Genomic DNA, 22,354 nt, shown 5'->3' with positions numbered 1-22,354 from the left:
TTACTGATAGAGATTTTCTTATTCCTCTTTTGGATTTCCAGTTTAGGTGCATAAGCTAGAATGTACCAGACTAAAACATAAATGGACTGCTCATTCCCTTGAAAATAGTTCCTGGCTTATTAAAAACAGATACATATATTTAGCTATTTAAATGCATGCTAAGTGTCCTAGAAACAAAAAAGTTCTGTAATGCTGTAAGCTGCAACTAATTCCACTCCCCAAAGATTTCTGGATAATGAGCACTAGTTAATCAGACACTACAGTAAATTTCCCCATGAGCCCTCTCTACCTGTTTCTAAGCATCTCCTAACATTTGAAAGGAGCATTACTCTAAAGTAACAATAGCTGCTTCTTTGCTTTAAAAATAAGGCAAAAAAAATACTATAGTTACTACACAAAGACAAAATTCATTTTACATTTCCCCTACACAGTCCAAAGCCAGTGTAATTTTATGCTGCTTTGATTCCTGTACACATCAAGAGAATGCAAATGTGGAAGCTCTCAAGAACAGTAACTAAAATACAAACACTGAGGGCACAGCACAAAATAGTCAGGTGAGTATCTGAAGCCACAGGCTCCTGGACTGCTGCAATGTGTGCAGGCAAATACACCCCACCAGCTCAAAAGCCTGCAAAGGTCAGGTCTAGTCTACCTAAGACGTGAAATTTTAAATGGACAAAAGTTGACAGAACAAAAAGGAAACATCAGAAAAGCAGGGGAGGAGATTTTTTTTCCTTGATTTTGCTTAAACTTTCCAGTAAGCCCTGAATATTACACATTCCAAGCTGATACAGGAAACAACTTAATGCCACCAGTGGTTCCAGGTGAGGGAAATTTGTTAAAAACTGACAGCTGCACTTCCCAAGAGACAGAAGTGTTGTTCCCTGTGTGCACTGTGACACTATTGTTTAACATCTGTGCTGTGTCAGGGCCCCCTTTACCTCACTTCCTCTCCCTGACATTTTTTCGAAGTGTGCTTACCAGAAACATTTTAAAATTACAAAATACAATCAGCTACATGTTAGTGCTATTACTACAGAACAAGAGATGATCTGCAACACACAATGTTTGTCTCTACAGAAAATTATGGAAAATATGAACTTGCAGGCTCTTCCCAAATGTGATTTTAGCACATCTCAAACTCTTTAGCATAAGAAGAGTAAGAGCAAAGTAGCATCTTCCTACAGACATTCAAAATAGGGCTGATTTTTACCTTAAATTCTAGTTCTTCAGCTTGTTTTGAAAAGGAACAGAACAACCGACCTCTCACCCTACATATAAATTGACAAGGGTATTACAGAAGTCAGCCTCGTCCTTCCACAAACAATGATCATCTCTACAGTGATTTCTTCAAGCTACCAAATCCTTCTTGCTAAGGATGAAGTGTTAAACATACCAGAGGATGTTTTTGCTATTCCAATATCTAGGTGAGGAAGTCAGCATAGGAGACAGAGTTCCCAAGCAGGAATTCTTTCAGTTAGTAAAGGGTAGCCCAGAGATACCACCTGGGAAGTTTGGCAGCACCTGGCTTTAAATGTCAGTCTTTGGGATGGGTCACACCAAAAGCTTGCCCAGCTCAACAGCTGCTTAGTGCCTGCAGTAAGACCAGATAGCTAAGAAGGGATATGTGATACTTGTCCTGAGGGAGTCTCCAGCTTAGCTGCAGGGACCTCTTTTGCTCATTCTAACTTTCTAAGTACAACTCTTCATAAATTTTACAAATCAATATTAGCCCTTTCTGTTAGTAAGTAAAGAAAAATGTTTTAGAATTTGAGTTTTTAAAAGACTGTTCAAGAGACATCTGTGAACTTTCTTTGGACTTAAGAAAACTAAAGCACTATTTGATGCTTTACAGAATGATCCAACAACAATTGTTCTGGAAACCCTGTATCCAGGAACACTGCAAGCAGCCTGATGTACATACCAGTGAGGAATACTGAAAGGTGGACAAGACTGAAGACCCTGCCAGACCCCAAAGCAACACTGAGGCAGATCTGTTAGCAGATTTCTGTACTCTGGTGCAAACCAAGAAATGTCAGTCTGTACTCAAGGACTAAGGACTAAGAGGATTCCCCTGGAACTTCCCTCCTCATTAACATACAAACACTTGGCAGAACAGTGGCTAAATAAAGACTCATTATCTTCAATACATTTTTAACATCCTCCTTAAGCTTAGTTGGAAGACTTTTTGCACATTTCTTCCTCAGCCCTTTCTCAAGCCTTTTTCTTCCTCCAGATTTTCCAGCAAATTCAAAAAAGAATAAGCAGTTAACAACTAATTTGATCTTACAGTAGATTTAAATTTGCACAAACAACCATTTCAAAGAGAAGTTGCTCTCAACATGTTTTTCCTTACATGGCTCAGGGCCCAGATTTTCTGATCTTGAAAGGCACATGTTGCAAAGGAAGTCAAGCCATGCCAAAGCAGCTCTTGCTCATACAGAAGATGTAACGGATGCATTCAGAGCTGAGATAACTTCAAAGTTCCCTCTCGGGGAAGGTTGGATTCCTGCACAGTTTGGTCTACAGGGAGGAAGTGACCATCTACCTAAGCCACTGCAATAGGACAGGAAAGCACTAACACTAGGCTAAGGCAGCCATAGTTCTAACAGGTTTTTATTTTTGTTCCTCCCTCCACGAGCCCTATCAGGCTGCACTAGAAATGCATGTCAAGACATACAGTTTGGAAATATGACAGAGATCTCACAACCTTCACAATCAAAGCCCTGCCGCTGGGACCCTGCTTTTAAGTGTTTTAATGAATGTGGTTCCTACTTGAATACAAGCCTTCATGCCTTGTGGTCCCTCTGAACAATGCACACGTAAGAGAAGCAAAAATGTCTGTAACCCATAACCCCAAGCAGGTATACCTGCAGGTACAATCTCTCTTGCTGTTGCATTGATCTTTAAAAGACTCTAAAACCCTTGAAGGTATGTTATTTTCCCCTTGGGCAAACCAATTTTATTAATAAGCAATCAGGCATATCTTTAATGAAATGGCCAGCTGCAATTTGGTTTTTCAGAGTTTTTGAACAGCATCTAAAAATATTCAGATAGAGGCTCTGAATTTGAAATTTGTAAAGATCAATTCTAATTTCTGCTCCATCTTATTATGAGCAGTCAAAAAAGAAACTTTTCTCATTCAAATATTTAATAGAATTTGAAATTCAACACTGAAACGCTATTTCAGTAAATTAGAATGTCTATTTCCAAACTGTGGAAATGCAAAACTGGGCAGATTTGTTATTTCTGACTAAAGTTTCATATTTCAGGATAAAAAACTCCAAACCATACAGTACATTACTTCTCTCTGAATTCATATCAAATTAGACTTACATACTAAATAATTATAATCAATGTTCCATTACCAAGTTCAAATATTAAAAATAGAGTGCAAAAGCTAAACCTGCTGTGAAATACACCTTGTTTTGCAGGAACTAAATGTATTCAGAAACATAAGCTAACCCCATGCCTAAACAAAACAAGATTTCAGCAAGTTTACCCAGGCTGGACATGCAACAGGAACTGTGCTACAGGTCATCTCAAATCTACTTGCAGCTAACTGCTTTCTAGTACCAAAATACAACTACACATTACTCAATAACATATTATCAAGCTTATATTGTCATTCATACAACCATGCTCTATGATTATGTTTAAAGAAGATGTAATACTAAAGAAAGGTTCAGTTTCTCCTCAAGTCTAAAATATTCAGACCATTATTATCAGCATCTCTTGAGACAAAGAATGTCATATTACTGCTCCACAGTTCTGCTTCACATTTGTTACACCTTATCAATCCAAGCACTCCTACAATTTATATGTTACATTAAATAGTTGATTTAAAAATAATACAATGCTGCCATCACCTGCCGTTGCTGGGCTGCTGTGGAGAATGTCTGGAATGGTCTGAAGGCTCTGACCTCTGGTCAGGAGATCGTGAACGACTGCGGCGGGGCCTGTCATGTGATCGGTTGGAATGATCTGATGCCAGCGACTGAATTTCTGAAATGTCTGTTAAATAAAAGTTGTTTTTTCATGAAATGATTGTAATTTAAATGGTGGCATGACCTGCTTAAATGGGAATAAGCTTTTGCAGAGAATTTTTATGAAGATGTTAAATCTATGCTTATTATTACACAAAAACCAAACTTAATATTCCTGTAAGAACAGCCACAAGAACAGGGACTGTATCTTTTTCTCCACTGTTTTGAAGGAGTGGATTTCAATTACATTCAAACAAAAAATTACCCATATTACAATCTTACTCCTAACTTTTCTCCTCCCCACCCTCTGATCCCACTTAGGTATTTCACATAGTGACAACATAGGGAGTTCTTTCCTCTTTAGAAATCAAGTTTTTATACTCACCATCTCTTTCTGAAGCATTAGCAGAATGAATACTGTCAGAAAGATCAGGGACATTCAACAGTGTGGCTCGTTCATCTCTCTGAACAACCATCTTCAATTTGCCTTTTGACCTTTCTATTAATGTTTTGGCATCTGCTAAGGACATATTTTCCGTCACTGTGCCGTTTATCTGGAATAGAGCAGGAAAAAAGAACAGATATAAACTTACTAAAAAAAATCCCAGTCAATTTCCAGCAAAAAGAGAGGTGTTCCATCTGATGATACTTGTAAGTAGGGAAAATATTTATCAAATTACCATAATACAGTGGAAGACGATTAAGATCATCCAAAATATTTCATAATACAAAAAATTCTTTTCAACTTTCAAAGTTAAAGCTTTTTTACACTAACTTGTAAAAGATCAGTTATGTTTTTTGAATCAGCACTGCCATACTCAACAGAGCAAAGAATGGTCCATTTTTCTGCACCAACATATCCACAGCACTATCTTGAAATAAAAATTGTTAATATGAATTAAAATAATAGAATAGCCTCAGGTGGAAGGGACCTCCAAGACCATCCAGTTCCAACCACCTGGGCATGGGCAGGGACACCTCTCACTAAACCAGGATCCTTAAAGCCCCAGCCACTTGCCTTGGACACTGTCAGGGCTGGGGTATTAAAAATTAACCCCTGGGTATATTTATTTCTAAAAAAAGCCCAACCAAACAAAAAAATTAACCTGAAGGCAAGTTTTAGTGTTGCACAATAGCACAGTTCCACAACATTTTACTTACAAACTAAGCAAAGCTTCAATACTTCTCCAATAATCTTTATTATGTATTTACAGTAGGCATTATTTGTCTGAAAAACACTAAGGGAATAATACCAAAAAGGCTTGCTAATTTTAGTTTCCTAAGAGAAGTTGATTCATGTTAAATCTGATCTTTGAAATAATTTAATGAAAAGTGACACACCTTCTATTAACTATAATCACATTACTGACATAGCCAATTGTAGGCAGAGTTGTATCAGTGAGTTTTGCCTTTAAACAACCATCACCACCATACACTGTACCTTCAGTACAACATCTCCTTCCTGGATATTGCCATCTCTTGCTGCCAGGCTATCCTGTGATATTTCTTTCACAAATATGTGACTTGCCAACCGCAGACCATACTCTACATAATAAAAGAAAAAAGAAAAGTGATGTAGTAGAAAAGAGGGAGGTATCTGGAGATTTACAACACTGCTTTATACAGCATTTACACAGGTAACACAAAGAGGAGAGTGAACTTGGCACACAGTGGGCTCTAGCAGGATATGTTACAGCTTTACCATTATATCAGTCTCTTTTTCTAACACTGCCTATAATCAGAGCTGTTGCTCAACAGCTTAACTGAGGTACTACCTACAATTTTTCTTCTTCCAAACAAGACACCCACTAAAGACTCAGCTAAAGTGTAGGTATGTAGCTGCTGACCACCAGATGTTGGCTGTAGCTGGAATTTACTTACACTATATAGTACTTTACCCTTAACTAAGCACACAGATTTTGGAATATGAAAAATCAAACCAGAAATACAATAGCACTTTTAAGTTTTGAGCCAGCCACTGGTAAAATGGGTAAACTGGTCACAGCACTGCTCATTCAGCCCACACAGCCTTTAACACAACACTGAGGGAACCAGTAAGTTTGAGCAAGGGATGCCCACACAAGTTACCTTCATTTTTCCTGGATTTCACCAGTGTGACCTTGGTGGGCTTGGCAGGCTGGCTGGAGGTGACAGACCTCCTGTCTGACCTGGGAGACAAGCTCCTGTCCCTGCTGGCGCTGCGCTCTCTGGCCCAGCTCTTCTCGTGCCTCCTGCCGGCGCTGGGGCCTCCGCGGCTGCTCCGCGGGTCCCGGATCTCCTCGTCGTAGCTGTCGTCCTCGTTCTCAGACACTGGGTCAGGCTCTGCTCGAGTCACTGGGATCTGAATTTTCTTCATCCTTCGGATGGTCTGCAAGCCAACAGCAGCAATCAGCCTCTGGCTGGGTAATGCTAATGGTGGCACTAATGTCAGAAGTCAAGCTAATCCCAGCATTCACAACATGCAGATGTATTGGTGAATGCTCTGAATTGTTGCATCCTCATTATAAAATGATCATTATAAAATCAGTATAAAATGATGTCCAATTAATACAGGATTATTATTATCAATACAGATTATTAGAAAGCTGTTTTTACAGCTCTTTTAGTCCTTTTTAATGTCTTTGCACAAGTGGCAAAAGGGTAACAATCAACAGCCTTTGTAGCACAACACAATATTCTGTCTTCAGAGCTGCATATTTGAATGCCCTCTTTGCTTAAAACCACAAAATCAGTTACTGGCACTGCTAAAACCCCTTTCTGCTAGCATGTAATCTAGTGCATTCTCAGTATGCTATTGACAGTGATTCTCCTCAACTTTGAAGTCTCCCAGTCTTCCAAAAAAATGTTTATGCAAGACATGGAGGAAGGGGAGCAGTCGCTCTGGAAGTTCAAAGCTGGTTTGTACAACACAGACAGCTGGGTCCACAATATGAGCCAGCCTTGTTCAGAGATTTGTTTGCTATGTATTGCAGAACAAAACCAAGTTCTACCATAAAGTTTTCATTAATTACCTTTTTTTATCCTAAATCCACACACCAAATATTTAAGATACTGAAAGCCCTGCACAGCTTGCCACACATTGCTTTCTGTAAGCTTTAAAGAACTGCTGCCAAATCTACAAATGCAAAACATCACACTTTCTCTGCAACTGCATTAAAGTGCATAAATGCACTAAAAAAGTGTCAGCAGAAAAGCTTTTCTACAAGCACTAGAAATCTGTTTTCATTAATTAAGAAACTTCTAAACATTGTGCATTTTTTGTTCTATTTTTTGTAACATAACCCCCAAACTTCTACAGAAAGCTGCCCGTTAGTGATGACCCTTTTCTGGTTTGCAAAAGTTCAAAAACCAACCACTTAGAATAAGCCTACAAAATTATAGGAATTAAAGTAATTATACTTTATTTTGGCAAAGTGTTTACTGAGCACAAAAAGCACTGTTAGTGCCTGGACAGCTTGTCCTTTAGCATACACCAGCCTTTGAAAAACTCAGTAAAAGTGTATCCAACAAAGTAAACAAATATTAAACAAAGCTGACTTGCCACAATTTGGCAATCTGAGAACTTTACCATACAGAAAAGTAGTCTGAATTATCCTGTGCCACACTATGCAACCATCATTCTTCACATTTGAAAAACATTTTGAGTGACCCACTTGATAAACATACCACGATCATCACTTAAACCTGACACATCACACAGGTGTTATTCAAGTACCTTGCATCATGCCTGTATTTCATGGCAGACATTACACTATTTCACTTTTGCTCTATGACTATGGAACTTTAAATCTTCAAGACATTCACTTACAATTTTGGCATTCTTCCCACTTTTCCTCAGCTGCTGAACAGCAAACGCATGCTCCACATTATCCATTGAAACTCCATTAACCATTGCAACACGGTCATTTTCTCTAATGAAAAACATCACAAGGCACACTATAAATACTTTATGCCAGAAAGAAACTATTGGTGAATAAGTGCCCCCAAGCCAACTGCCTGTATTACAAACCTACTACACCAACAGTTACAGACAGACAACTTGAGACCATAACAACTGGGAGGTTAAGCTACTACTGACAAAGATGAATGCCCTGAATCAGCACCCAGCTATAGTTTGGCACTTACTGTAGCAGTCCTTCTGCTGGGCCTCCTTTCAGCACATCAGAAATAACTATTGATGTCTCACCACTCTGAAAGTGAGGATTATCTCTTCCTCCAGATATTGCAATACCAAATCCAAATCCAGGGGCCTATAAAAACAAGAGAAATATTTTTACTTTCTGATATCTAATGGTCACAATTTGCATTCCCATACCTAACGCAATACAAGTTTTTGAAAGAAGGCAGGATCAATGAACCAATCAATGCTATGCAAGCCAGTAACAGGAGATCGATTAAAAATAAACACTTCTAGAATGCAGAGAGTTTTGGAGTAACTACCCAGTCTCTTCCAAGAGATTAGAGTTCTCATTTGCATTTTTATGGCCCGGACCTTAGGAGGTCATCAGCAAGGCCTCAATCTTCAGTAAGCACAACAAACCATTGCACTGAGCTGCAACTCTGACTCAAGCCCTATATCACTTCCTGCAACACTTTCTTTGAGTTTTCCCATTATGGTATTTACCCAGCTCGACCTCAGCAGCTCAGGGACTGACAGGACTGCAGCACACAGTAGTATGACTGCAGGCTCAGTTCTTAGGGATAATACCAAGATCACTTGTACCATTAAATACATCAAAACCTTGTCAGCACTTGCAAATCATCTGCATCTTAACAAAAGTAATTTGCTTCAATCTTTTCCCTCTAGGGTGACCTGCCACTACAGCAAGGTCAATGCCTCTGAAAAGTTATTCCTGTTAGATATTTCAAGATACAACAATGATGCTTACATTTCTGCCTGGAAGCAGCGAGGGTGGGAAATAAGCTTTCTAAATATAACTGGTCTGCAAACAATCTAGCTCTTTTACCATTGCCCAGAAAACATTTTGAGGATATTACCATTTAAATGCTGGATTTTACTCAAGAATTTATTCTGCAATTTTCAACTCTGCAAAATGCAGTCACCGACGGAAAAGAGCAGGTTTGGGTCAATCTCACCCCTCTATTTCACAGAGCACACACTTCATGCTGGCAGAATTCACCTTCTCTTTTTCTGACTTTTTAACAAACATGACCCAGCTTTAGCAAGGAGTTTCATAACCTTACTGTGACAGCAGAGGCAACATGGCAGTCTGCATCTGGCTGCAAGACACATGATGTTCAGCTTTTTGGACATTAATTACTGCCCAAAACCAACCTGTTTCCTACTTCCTCCCAAAACAGAGGTCATAAAAGGATGTTTCAGACTTGCCTGTAAGCAGTGAATAGGAACAGTATTAAAATACAAATTTGGAGATTCACTGTTCAGAAGCAGTTAGTCCATACTGTTGCCAAGAAGGAAGTTGATCTAGAGTGTGGGGGACTGGGGAAGGGCACACCTTACTGCTTCTTTAACATCCATTTTAATTCATTAGAGGATGAATGGACTTATTTTCAAAATACATCCCACACAGATCAACCAGAAGTCATGGCTGAGATGCAAGAATTAAGTGAAACTTGGTGCCGTGAAGGAGGATCTTAAATGTCCACTCGTGACCAGAGAGAGGGTTTTTTTCAGTACTTTATTTTTTAAAGTCAAAGAGAATATATAATAGCCTACACAAATATGTTACTAAAAACCCTTTCAAAACAGTAATATTTCCCCTCGTGACACTCCTACTTTTAGTTTTCCATTATTTTAAAAACCAGAACTTAGTTTGCACCATATTTGGGTGGGGAAGGAAAGGGAGAAAAGAGATAATAGCAAAGACATTTATGTCAAACTTCATTTAAATATTATCTTTCCTTTACCATAAACAAAAATATTTTTAAAATTCTCCACTTATGGTAAGGAATACAGACATCAGGCTAAGGGCAGCAGAAACTCACTGTAAAGATTATCTTGCTGCTTGCCATACGACTTTTAAAAGTAGACCTGCAAATCAAATCACCAGTATGGAGATGACTACATTTCATACTTTGATGTTCTCTTCCAGAAGCCCTGAAACAATGCAGTCTCACACACAGACAGCAGTTAAAAGGGCCTACAAGTTAAATAAAGAGTTTCTAATAAAATAAATCAACATCTTCAGAAACATTCTCAATTCAAAAATCAAATCCTAAATCCTTCTTAAAATTTATGAGGTCACATAAGAAACCTTCTAGTAAAAATTAGCCTACCTACTTTCCATTTTATCTTGCTGCCTATCATCATCTTGAGAGGCAACTGATCATCAGAACTGCTGAGCCTAGCTCCTAGACATGCCTGGACATAGCAAGATGTTGATCACTACAGATTATACAAGATACTAACATGTACCTTAAGTAAAACTGCATTAAATTAATCCTTGTATCAGAACTTCACCTGTCAGATGGTGTAGAAAAAAAAAACCACAAAAAGAGAGCTGTACTATTCTACTTTCCCACAGTAATGCAGTGTGGGACAGGCAAAAAGGTAGGTACACACCTGGATTCTGTGCTTTGGGGGAAGGACACACATCTACCACAGGGTCACAGAAGTTAGCTCCAAGTAGGAAAAAATCCATGGGATATAAAACTACATGGTTCCTCCTTCAAGCACTTTGCAATTAAGTCTATAAACCCAGAAGACCTCTCAATAAAAGATAAACTGTAGCTACCTAATAAACTTGAACTGAATCTGACACTGGCTCCATCTCTTAAGAGTTAAGTAGCAGTTTCACTCCAGGATACTGGAAGGGAGGTAAAGAAAAGCAACAAAAAATCTTGGTGAAAAATTCCAGCTTCTACTTCCCAAAAAACCTTCTAATGAGTCTTTTGACAGTAGTGTTGGAATTCACCAGTAAACCTCTTCCCAGTGTTAAGGATAATTCTAAGCACATATTTGTTTAATATTAGCATAAGGGGGCTGGTTTTGTTATCTGGCAGGTGGAAATAACAGTTTAACTGACTAAATTAATGCTATTGAAGTTATTAACAGTACATATCATCAACTTTCAACACCTAACTACGAGCTACTTAGTCAGGTAACAAAACAGTCATACCAGAAGAGTTGGCAGAATTTTGACATGTAGAAGATCATAACCAAAATTATAATCAAATCATACTTTCACATCAATGCTTTAAAAGAACTTCTGGCTATGCTGCAAGTGCAACCAAAAACGAGATCTCTGGATCCCACCAGTTATTTAAAATTTTGTTCAAGGTAACATCATATTTTAGCATTTCCTTATTTCTTTGTGCATGGACTAAATGGCTCACTTCTGGTGTCAGTGACATTACTGCTCCAATTGACCAGGAAAAGGTCCCCTTCAAGAGAAAATGAGCTATCACCAAGCCTACAAGCCAACCTTGTATTACTGTGGCATTTTTTGTTTGGTTTTGACTATAAAGCAGTACTGATTTAATCAGTAATATGAGCAAAAAATGAATTCACAGAGATTACAGGGATGACTGGACAGCTTCAAGATGAAAACATAAAGGGCAATTAATAATAAATAGAAATAACACTTCTTGCTCAAAAACTTGTTGACCTAAAAGCTGTTGGAAGCTTAAAGAGTAGCCTAGATAAGCATCACTACAGATTTCCATTTTTCCTTACAGTTTCCTTTCAATGTGGCTGCAGCCAGAGATGGGCTACTTTGTCAGCCTCCAGGTCACACTGAGTGTAACTGTTCCCTTCACAAAAGGGCACCTGCCCAAACAGTTACATTGAATCAACAACACTAAAGCCTTCAGTATCAACAACTCTAGGTCTGACAGAGAATTAACATTTTATCTGCCCAGCTGACCTACACGCATTCTTGTCCAAGGTCCATTTATCCCACCAAAGGTACAATTTTAAAATGCCTTTATTCTATGATGAACTGAAGGCAAATGATCCAACTTGCTCCCTTGAGAAAACACTTCCAAATCTCCCTGCTTTTGGGATGGATACAGCATTTGCACCATGATTCCGTGGCTGCTTTAATACTAACTTGCTGCCAGAAGTGGCATCCCACCCTGCTCTGACCTTTCCTAAGCAATTCATTCCTTACTGACTCTCTTGCACAGCTTCATGATAGCTGCATCAGAACTCCATTTCATTCAGGACTAACTCAAACAAGAGGAGTCAGTCTAAAATGCAAAAGCAGTCTTGCTATTCACTGGTTCCCAGCACACATTCCTTTGTGCAGGGTACACATTCTGACCACCCAGAACCACTACTTCCAGCCACTTAAAGTGGCAAGTAAATAAGACAGTGTTGAATACATTTATTTATATGCAACTACATTGTTTTATGCCCCTGCAAATAAAGTTTGAAAACTTTCACACACAGTTACAGCACTGCCATGAATGAACACAGATTTCTGCCACCCTTAAGCTGGTACAGATGTAATCTAAAGCTTTGTTTCCAGCATGGTTATTCGTAGGCAGGCTTATCTCTGAAACCCAACAAACAAACAGAGCTATCACATGGAGCTTTTACAACACTTCTAAATTTAAACAAGGGAATATGACAGTTTCCTCTCCTTTTACTTCCTGACATCTGGCTTTTTCCTATTGTTTTCCAAAACTACCAGTATCCTGCACTAGGCACACACAGCCAATTGTGTGAACTCACCCTGTGAAGAGTCACCGTGTGTTGTTCCCATATAGCTGTTTCTTCCATTGTTGTGCTCTAAGGAGAAAAAAAAAACCCCAAAGATTAGACTTCACTCTCAAAAGCTGTATAATACCACAAGCAGAAACTTACATTCAAAAGTAGCATTAATATTCATATAGAATAGCTACAGAAGAAGTTGGCCTGGCTCATTCATTACACATTTCCTGCCTTTATATGTCACAGCTGAACTTCCTGTGCTCCTGTGGAAGGGGGTAGGGGGAAGAACAGGCAAAATAGATTACAGAGCTTGAAGTTATAAAGTTCCAAGGGAAGGATTACCAGCAGCATTTGTGATATAGGCCCTCTTGGTTGCTCATTAAGATTGTAGCTAGTCAAATTAGCTGTATTTATATTCTAACATTTATACCTACGCTCTCCTTTTGCTTGTTTCAACTGCGTGCAAATTACCACTAATCCATGAACACCCAGCTACAGATTACAATACCTGTGCTACTGTATTAAGCACACAGGTCAAATTTAATGGACTGCAGTTTAGTGTGGGCCAATTATTTTGGTGAACAGTAGCACTGCAGAAATTACAAGGTCCTCTCTAAGGTAACTAGATTAAACAGTAACACTATGACAATATTGACAAACCTGCATTTCTGCTTGAAAGAGCACTACTTAGTGTGCCACGACAAGCAAACATTTGGAAAGACAAAATAGCATGAGGGAGGAAAACCCAGCAGAGCCCAGGGCCTGGAAACAGGCAGGAAGGCAGCAGGAAATGCATAGAGAACATCCTGCTGCTGCATTTTCTACCTTTCCAGAGGGAGTGTCCCGTGTTTTGCTCCATACCCACCCCCCTCATAAGCATGCGATCCACTAATTAAAGAACAGAATCAGAACACAAACATCCCTGCAACATGGAGGTACTGATTTTTTGAAAATCTACTTTGCTCTCTATTACTTTCAATTACAGTTACTCAGTCACTACAACAAAAAGTACTCCAAACTTTTAATCCAGTCCTGCATCACAAGAACAGCAGTAGGAGTGTTTACTCTCACAAACAACACCTCTGAAAACTTGATCCAACTTCAGAACATCAGAACTTGCAACTGGGTTCAAAAAGCAAGTTCTTCTCATAATGTCAAAAAGCTCTGCATTTTTCCTCTGCATTTTGTGCTTGAATCTCAAGGGTCAGGATGTGCCACATTACTGCTCTTTCAGAGTTCATTTCTCCTGAAAGTGCTGTTGCAACTTAACTGTGACATATTTAATTAAAACAGCTGTAATTCTCCTCAATTCAGTATCAAATGTTGCTCCTTTACATTATAAATTTATTAAACTCTACCCAGAATTAGATTATTTCTCTCCAGCTTTTTAAACACAGACCAAATATATACTAAAACAGCAACAATTTACACTCACAAAGCCATCTTTGAAACAAAACAGAGCGTTTTACTTGCTAAACGGTTAAGGAATACTGATTTTCTTCCTTATTTCTGATGTTCTCATTCTGTCTTAGTTTTGGCAAGAGCTTTTCAGGCTAAACATCTCATCAACAAGTGAAGACCTATCTCTGCAAGTAAACTTCTACAGCAAGAAGCTCCAAGTGGCTCCTGTTCAGAAGAAGGCACAGCAGGAATCCAATAAAGGACTGTAAAAGGTATAATTTACACAGCAATTGAAATAGGCAGCCTGATTTTTACCTGCCATGACCAAGAGAAGCTAAGCCTGCTCATTCACTGCACTTGCCCTGGCAGTGCTGTGCAGGTCCAGCCCTGTGTCAGCAGCACAGCCCCAGCTCCCTGGCTCAGGGTGCCTGATTTCCATGGCTCTGAGTCCTTGTGCCTCCCTGCTGGAGCTCAGTGCACAGGGCAAACAGCACCCATGGCTCTGGATATGACACAAACTGATAAAACCCGGTTTAACCAGCTCAGCACTGCTCCCACCAGATCTAGGAGAACTGGCAAACCCAGAGTTGGAGTAGGGCAAGATAACAGCTAAGCTATGAGTAAGAAAAAAATAAATTCCATATGTAACATGCTTCTGAGAACTGTGAGAAGACTTCTACTTCATAAAAAAAACCCAAGACAAATGTAAAAAAACCCCAAACTAACCTCACAAACTCGCCAGCCTTCCTAAACCTGGACAGGGCACTCACTGCTCAGTCAGTCTGAGGCTGCCATTTTTAGAGCCTTTCTCCTTTCTGCAGCAGCTCAGTCTTTCCATTTTGTTCTCCATTTCTTTGTTCACACTATTGCTATCACCTCCCCTGGATTTTACTAATACATCCATTTCAAATGCACAAGACTTGGAAACATCAAATATCCATTAGTTACACAGCAAAGCAAGTAATATGTTATTTTCATTCTTTCTGCATGCCCAAACAGTCCAATCAAGAACAGTGAAAACAGTTCAAAGGCAGTCTGAGGTGAGTGTTGGCTTTGACACAAACTGCTTACTTGAGTTCATTTCTGATCTGTAAAGAACTGCATTCACTCACAGAAGACCGAGGGAAGTTTGAAGAAGACCTGTGAAGGTACTCACCCCACTTAGCACTGACAACTGAGGCAGAAGAATGAGCCTGTGCTGCCATTGCTCAGCTGAGGTCCCTGCTGTGATACTGCTCTTAGGCCATACCCAAAGTGTTCTATTTTTCATGCTATCCACCACTCATTTAAGGAAAATCAAGGTGACTCAGCAGGAACTGAGAAATATATACAGCCTAACACTCAAACATGGAATATAGGAGAATAGTGTGATACCCCAGTCTAGAGTTATAGTAATTTAACAGAGACCCTTTAATACCTTTGAAATGCAAGTGGATAATAGTGCAAACTCCTACATCTGTATTACCAATGACTTTACATCCCAGAATCACACAGAACCACTTAATTTTCAAGGCTGGAAGGGACCCCTGGAGATCATCCAGTCCAAGCCCCCTGCCAAGGCAGGGTCACCTGGAGCAGGTGACACAGGAATGTGTCTGGGTGGGTTTGGAATGTCTCCAGAGAGGGAGACCCCACCCTCCCTGGGCAGCCCTCCCAGTGCTCTGCCACTCTCCATGGAAAGAAGTTCTTCCTCATGCTGAGGTGAAACTTGTTGTGTTTAATTTATGGCCATTGCTCCCTGGCCTGTCGCTGGGCACCACTGAAGAGTCTGGCACCATCCTCTTGGCACCTGCCTGGGAGATTATTTACATGCATTAATGAGATTCCCCTCTCAGTCTTCTCCAGACTAAACAGATCCAGGTTTTCCCTCGTAAGAGATGCTCCAGAGCCTTCATTAACTTTGTGGCCAATGCTAGGCCCTCTCCAGCAGCTCCTGGTCTTTTTTGTACTGAGGAGCCCAGAATTGAGCACATATATTAAGAATAAAAAGAATAGAAAGAATGATGGTATCATGACTCCTGTGATTTATTTGAGGCTTTTGCTTTATTAAAGTGAAAAGTTTCCTTAAGCTCATCCTAAAGAGCATTTTAGAGACAATTAGTATTCCTAGCTCTGTATATGGGAAATGGATCTGTTTGTGGGTTGGGTGTTTTATTACTATTTAAAGGATAGAGTCATACATGACACTGCAATTCATCAATATGGAAGTTATGAAACTTGCCCAAATCTTGGAAACATCAAATCTTGTTCAACTCTTTCATCTTTGGAATTGCCCTGAGAAATAAACATTTCAAAGTAAACATCTTTTCAGAAAGCTCCCTTTGTGGGCTTTTAAGAGTCCTTCAAACAACAACATTTTTTTCTTCTCCTCAATATATTTCTTTCCTTCTTCTCAAGGGCTGGTTTGGTTGTTTTTATTGGGGGGTTTTGTGGTGTTTTGTTGTTTTTTTTTTTTTGATACCATGCCTTTTCTCATCCAACTTTTACATTTTCACACATATCTGGGTATGTGTGCACATGCACACAATATGCTTTCCTTTTAAGCATCCTGAAGGAAAAAACCTACCTAAAAAACCACTGGCTACTGAACTGAGCAATGCAGTGATGCTGCAAATAGCACTGCTCAGTTTACCTGCACTGCAGGTGAAAAAGCTGTTGCCAGCAGCAGCATTGAAGCCACCCACAGGCTTGAGAAGACAGTTCTAGTTTACATTTGGAAAGCTTCAAAAAATAGCCACAGAAATGAGTATTCTACCTTAAAATAATGCAAGTTCCCAAGGGCAGGTTTCTTGCAGATTAACACTTTTTAGATTTCTACACATCACTAAGGTCAGAGCTCCTACACATTCTTGAAATCCAAGCCAAAATAGTCTCCCAATGTTTCTTTCCAACTCTAGGGGGACTTACTGGAGGAATTATTGTTCCCTTTTTAACTCAACTGCTTTTCATAGGAAGGGAATTGTGTTCCAAACAACAAGGTAGATTTTAAGGAATTGTTTCCTCAATGGTAATCAAATTTTGATATGTGAGGTCAAATGAATTTTTAAACCATGTTATTTCTTAGTAAAGTTTAACAGTAATTTTTGATAAATAAATATAAGTGTTAACTATCTACAGCTGCCATCCATTCCCATACATTCCTCACAAAAGGTCAATGAAGTTATTACATTTTCAGAGAAAATAATATCTAGCTAACTACCCAAACCAGATTTTCCTCTGGACTACACAAGAGGAACCTCCTGTGGGAAGCACTAAGTTGCATTTTGCATCTCTGGTTTTTTCAGATCAGCACTACAGCTGTCCTAAGGACAATAAGATGAAGGAGCTGCTTCTGCTACCTCAGGGGGTTTATTGCTCCTATTCTCCACAGAGCACAATGGGGAGAGGAAAGGTGTCTGACAGGAGCTCTTTCAACCACAGCAGGCAAACTACAGGAAGGGAACAGTCAGATCACAAACTCAACCACAGAAAGAACACCAGCTTTGCTCCAAGCCTGCAGTCTCATGTTGTGTACACCATACTTACAATAAAATGTTCATGTCAAAAAGCATTCCTATTTATCCTGAAAAAGCCATAACAACTGTGACAGTGTTCTTATTCAAGACAAAAAATGAGAAGGAAGAACTAGTATTGGGCTGTGTCAAAAAGGAAAAATACTATATTTACTCTCTATATAGTATATAATGCTATATTACATATAGTATTATCTGCAATATTATATTTAGAGTGAGAGTTCCTCTTCAGAATGACACACCACACATACATACACCTCACCCATCTTGCTGCATTTCAATCTGGCTTCTAAAATTAATTTTCCATTATTCCTGGGGAAGTCCAGTTCAGCAGTAGGATGTTATTGAAATTCCAAGTTCTAAAGATTAAATGCAGGATCAATACATTTTGATTGCACTTGTGGGAACAAGAATTAAAAGTGCTTATCAGAACGATCAGAATTTGAAACTCTTATAAGAATTTCTTATGTTTGTTATGTATATAGGGGGTGATATTTATCATTCACTTAAAAAAAAATCAACATAATCAAAGTCAATATCCAAAACACTCAGCTTCCTGAGGAAGTATAAGAAAAGAAAACAGAATCTTCCTCAGCCAGCCCAGAACAAGGAATGAAGAGGTCATTTCCCTACACACAGCATCCTTCAGCACTCAGCTGCAGCACAGTGCTGCTTCCAACACTGACCAGGATGACTGCTACAGATTCTCACCTTTGTCCCTGCCTAGTTAAACTACAGCCACCTTAAATTCCTACAGATTCCCTCCAATTGTCTTATAAAAGCCTTCAGCTGACTGGGGGCAGGGGGCCCGTTTTTGAACAGTTGTTCCCCAGCAATTAGTGCAATGAGGTCAGAATCCCATTATCTGACTGATTTTATCAACTGAAAGGAGAGCTTTGTCTTCCATAGTCTCACAATGCACCACAGCCTCTCACAGGGAACCTCAGAGTTACTCGAGGTATTTCAAACAGTGGCAGCCAACTCCTGGAGTGAGTGCAGGCACTCAGGAGAGCACTGAGGCAGGGTCACCACAGAGAAATGCACATTGCCACAGCTGCACCGCCACTCAGAGCCTGGGGGACCGCCCCACACTCTGCTAACAGCTGGCATCTTGGGCTTGTCACTGCATCATCACCCCAACCAGAAGGATCCTGCTTCCATCACCCCAACCAGAAGGATCCTGCCTCCATCACCCCAGCGAGAAGGATCCTGCCTCCATCACCCCAACGAGAAGGATCCTGCCTCCATCACCCCAACGAGAAGGATCCTGCCTCCATCACCCAAAGGAGAAGGATCCTGCCTCCATCACCCAAAGGAGAAGGATCCTGCTTCCATCACCCAAAGGAGAAGGATCCTGCTTCCATCACCCAAAGGAGAAGGATCCTGCTTCCATCACCCCAACGAGAAGGATCCTGCTTCCATCACCCCAACGAGAAGGATCCTGCTTCCATCACCCAAAGGAGAAGGATCCTGCCTCCATCACCCCAACGAGAAGGATCCTGCCTCCATCACCCCAACGAGAAGGATCCTGCCTCCATCACCCCAACGAGAAGGATCCTGCCTCCATCACCCCAACGAGAAGGATCCTGCCTCCATCACCCCAACGAGAAGGATCCTGCCTCCATCACCCCAACGAGAAGGATCCTGCTTCCATCACCCAAAGGAGAAGGATCCTGCTTCCATCACCCAAAGGAGAAGGATCCTGCTTCCATCACCCCAACGAGAAGGATCCTGCTTCCATCACCCCAACGAGAAGGATCCTGCTTCCATCACCCAAAGGAGAAGGATCCTGCTTCCATCACCCCAACGAGAAGGATCCTGCTTCCCTGAACGTATTTCTGAGAGAAGATTCAAGAGATCAGGCTAAGGACTCAGGGACTGCCCCAGAGCATCAGGTGCATGTTGTTTGTCTCTTTGATTATCTCTTTTACACAGCAGTGGGAAATGCAAGAGAAAACACACACTAAAGTTCTCTCTTGAGATGTGTATAAAAGACTTTGCAGCATCACTGAAGCTGAGAAGCCAGTCTTTAGTCCCACCTTCTGTCTGAGTTTACATCCACAGAGGTGACATCAACCACTTCTTGAAGCAAAAATAATAACCTTATTCCTCTCTGAAGCATATGTACTAACCACTGAAAGTACAGCAGTGCTCATTGTAATTTTTTTCCATTTTGTACCTTGGGTTCCAAGCTCTAGTGAAGAGCTCCACTCCTCCCAAACATCCACCTATATAAAACAGCCTATCTCATGACAAGTCTGTATGAGGAAAACCACACTTAAAAAAACAAACAAAGCCCAGAATTTTCAACACTGCCTGTCAGTAAAATGAACCTACTTTGATTTAGATCACTCTGGAAGCACAAAGTCTCTATAATAGGACATGGACAGTTTGAACAGTACAAGTCATCTTTACATCACAAAGAACAATCTTGAGAGGAAAAGCTAAATATATACATACACATTTTAACAATAACTAGGTTGTTCAACCATTCCACTCAATTCTCCCTGTGCTTCCAAACCCACAACACACTACCTTAACACAATTTCCACTGCCTGCTGATCTAGAATCCCAAAGGCTACCTTTTGAACATAAAGATACTGCATGTATCTAAAAACATTCCTTAATCACTAGTTTTCTTGATGAATTTTTCTACAAGAGACATTTTTGCTCCAACTGCTGGGCACTGTTCTCTCCAAGCTAAAAAAGCAGCTCTGTGTTTAACTCCCCACATCCATGTACTTCCCAGCTTGTTTAGCATGACTCACTTTTCCAGAATGGCCTCTCAAGTCCAAGCTTCACACATCACAGTCAGGATCACAGAATCTTCTGCTTGGTGGTACTGCTGCTCAATGCAAAAAATACTAGACCTCTCTCCCAAAAAAACCCTCCTAATCAAGAACAGTTTGCACAAATTTGGAGGGATGCAGCATTGTAGTTAAATAATTAAATACTGGATTACAGATCCAGTTAAATCTGAGTATTTATAGAAGTGTTTATGACACAGGCCTAGTAAATCACATTATCCATGAAAGGCAGAAGGCTGACACTCAGGAATAAGGCAAAACAAACCAGAATGCAAGACCCACAGGCAGCCACATCTCAAATGATCTCAGGTGAAGTTACTTCAGCTGAAGAATCCCACTCAGAGACCCTGGTAACAGCATCAGCCAGCAGCCAAGCAAAGCTTACCAGCTCCTGAGGGCTAAGGCCTGGGAACACTGGGCTGGAGTTTGGGATCCTTGTCTGCTTTGCTTCTTTCCATTTTGCTTTCCAGCTGGCAGTGAAACCACGTAGGATCACAAACTCCAAAGTGCTGGCAGTAGTGGTTCACAGATCACTACTCCAGGCCAGTGCAGCAGCAAAAGATAGCAAAATCACCCAGAACAGAGAGGCTAAAAAAGCAAAGCAGCAAGCCATGTTTCTCCCCTCAGCAATGGATGCCACAGAGAAGCACAGACAACTTCCAATTTGCTTTTGCTTTAAGTAGTTTCTCTGCCTTACTGAGCTAGGTCAGTATTATTAGGACCTAAAGATTCCTAATTTAGAGTATAAATTTTAACATGTAATTGAAAGGATTTATCCTCTCATTATTTACCTCAAATTTGATTTTTTTTTTGTATTATTTTAAAATCAAGATCTTCAAGGAACTCATGTAATATTTCAATTGTTTAAATCTCGGGATACAACCTGAAAAGCAATTATTTTCCCACAATAAAAGCAGCTTAAGCAGCACACACTGCCCTCCTACTAGTTTCCATCCTCAAAAAAATCCCCTCCATCATATCTTATGCAATTGTTATGTGGTCATTGTTACCTGTATCCCCACTCCAACAACACCAAGTGCTCCAGTTTGGAAGGCAGTCCTGGGAATGTAACAGGTCAAACAAGAGCCTCCCACCAAAGTAAAAGAAGCCTTGCTGAAGTGCACACAGCTGGGACCAGAGGCACAGCAAGTGACACAGCCTAGAGCAGCAAACTCCACACTGCCCACCTGGTGGGTTTGGTTTAAAAGCACAGTGGTGGTCAAATGGTGGTGCAGACTGCCCAGGAAGCCATGGAATATCATCCTTGGAGGTGCTCAGAGCTGATCTGGACAAGATTCTGGGCAGCCCTGTAGCTGACCCTGCCCTGAGTGTGGGGCTAGAGCAGATGATCTCCAGAGCTCTGTTGTGCTCTGGATGATCTGACCTCACTGTTCTGCAATTATTCTATAAATCAGATTTGCTGAGAACTGCCTTGAGCACAGACTTGGACTAGCTGATCCCCAGAGTCCCTTCCAACCTTAATTACTGTGTGATTCTATGTAAGTTGCATTTCCAGCACATTTCTGAAACCAAATCAAATCATCCAACTGCAGATACAACCTCCATCTCTACTCTTATACACAGCTTGGCTTCAGTGTTTCATCACTCCTAAAGAACATCAGCTGGAGTTATTCCAGTTTGGTTTTTCCCTTAGGGGAGAAGAAGAGCACAGTATCAGTATCAAAGAAAGCAAAATAATTCTGTATTAGCTTTATGTAAGAAGCCTAAATAAATCATCTCTATCTAAGGCTTATTTGAAAAGTACAAAGACAAAATGCACACAAGTAAAAGACTGTCCACCAAGAAGTAACCAACATGAATGTAGACATCAGAGCAGCAATCAAAGCATTCAAGCACTTCACCTGAAGACAGAATGCCCCTCACCTTGTTTTTAATCAAGAGAATCATAATCCAGTTACCAAGCACTGCACCATATAAATTTTAGATCATTATACTCTGAAGATCTGTCAAATAAGAGCCTCAGGACAGGTAACAGTGTCCCACTAAGAG

At 40.2% G+C, this 22,354-nt stretch overlaps 1 protein-coding gene across 10 annotated transcripts in view; it reads right to left on the bottom strand.

Annotated features, from left to right (window-relative positions):
* TJP1 (tight junction protein 1) overlaps positions 1 to 22,354 on the bottom strand; it is a 159,863-nt gene that overhangs the window by 28,578 nt on the left and 108,931 nt on the right. For all 10 annotated transcript variants that reach the window (XM_071441677.1, XM_071441678.1, XM_071441676.1 and 7 more), the window contains 7 exons: positions 12,646 to 12,702; positions 8,112 to 8,236; positions 7,795 to 7,897; positions 6,075 to 6,354; positions 5,428 to 5,531; positions 4,372 to 4,540; positions 3,870 to 4,014 (listed from right to left, as the gene is read on the bottom strand). In XM_071441677.1, the coding sequence (XP_071297778.1) occupies positions 3,870 to 4,014; positions 4,372 to 4,540; positions 5,428 to 5,531; positions 6,075 to 6,354; positions 7,795 to 7,897; positions 8,112 to 8,236; positions 12,646 to 12,702 (983 nt within the window). The remainder of the gene's footprint in view (positions 1 to 3,869; positions 4,015 to 4,371; positions 4,541 to 5,427; positions 5,532 to 6,074; positions 6,355 to 7,794; positions 7,898 to 8,111; positions 8,237 to 12,645; positions 12,703 to 22,354) is intronic.

The sequence above is a fragment of the Agelaius tricolor genome, unplaced genomic scaffold, assembly GCF_023055355.1.
Source record: "Agelaius tricolor isolate 1412-34295 unplaced genomic scaffold, bAgeTri1.0.p SCAF_16, whole genome shotgun sequence".
In the NCBI taxonomy this organism is placed as follows: domain Eukaryota; kingdom Metazoa; phylum Chordata; class Aves; order Passeriformes; family Icteridae; genus Agelaius; species Agelaius tricolor.
This window is presented reverse-complemented; position numbering and strand designations above follow the sequence as displayed.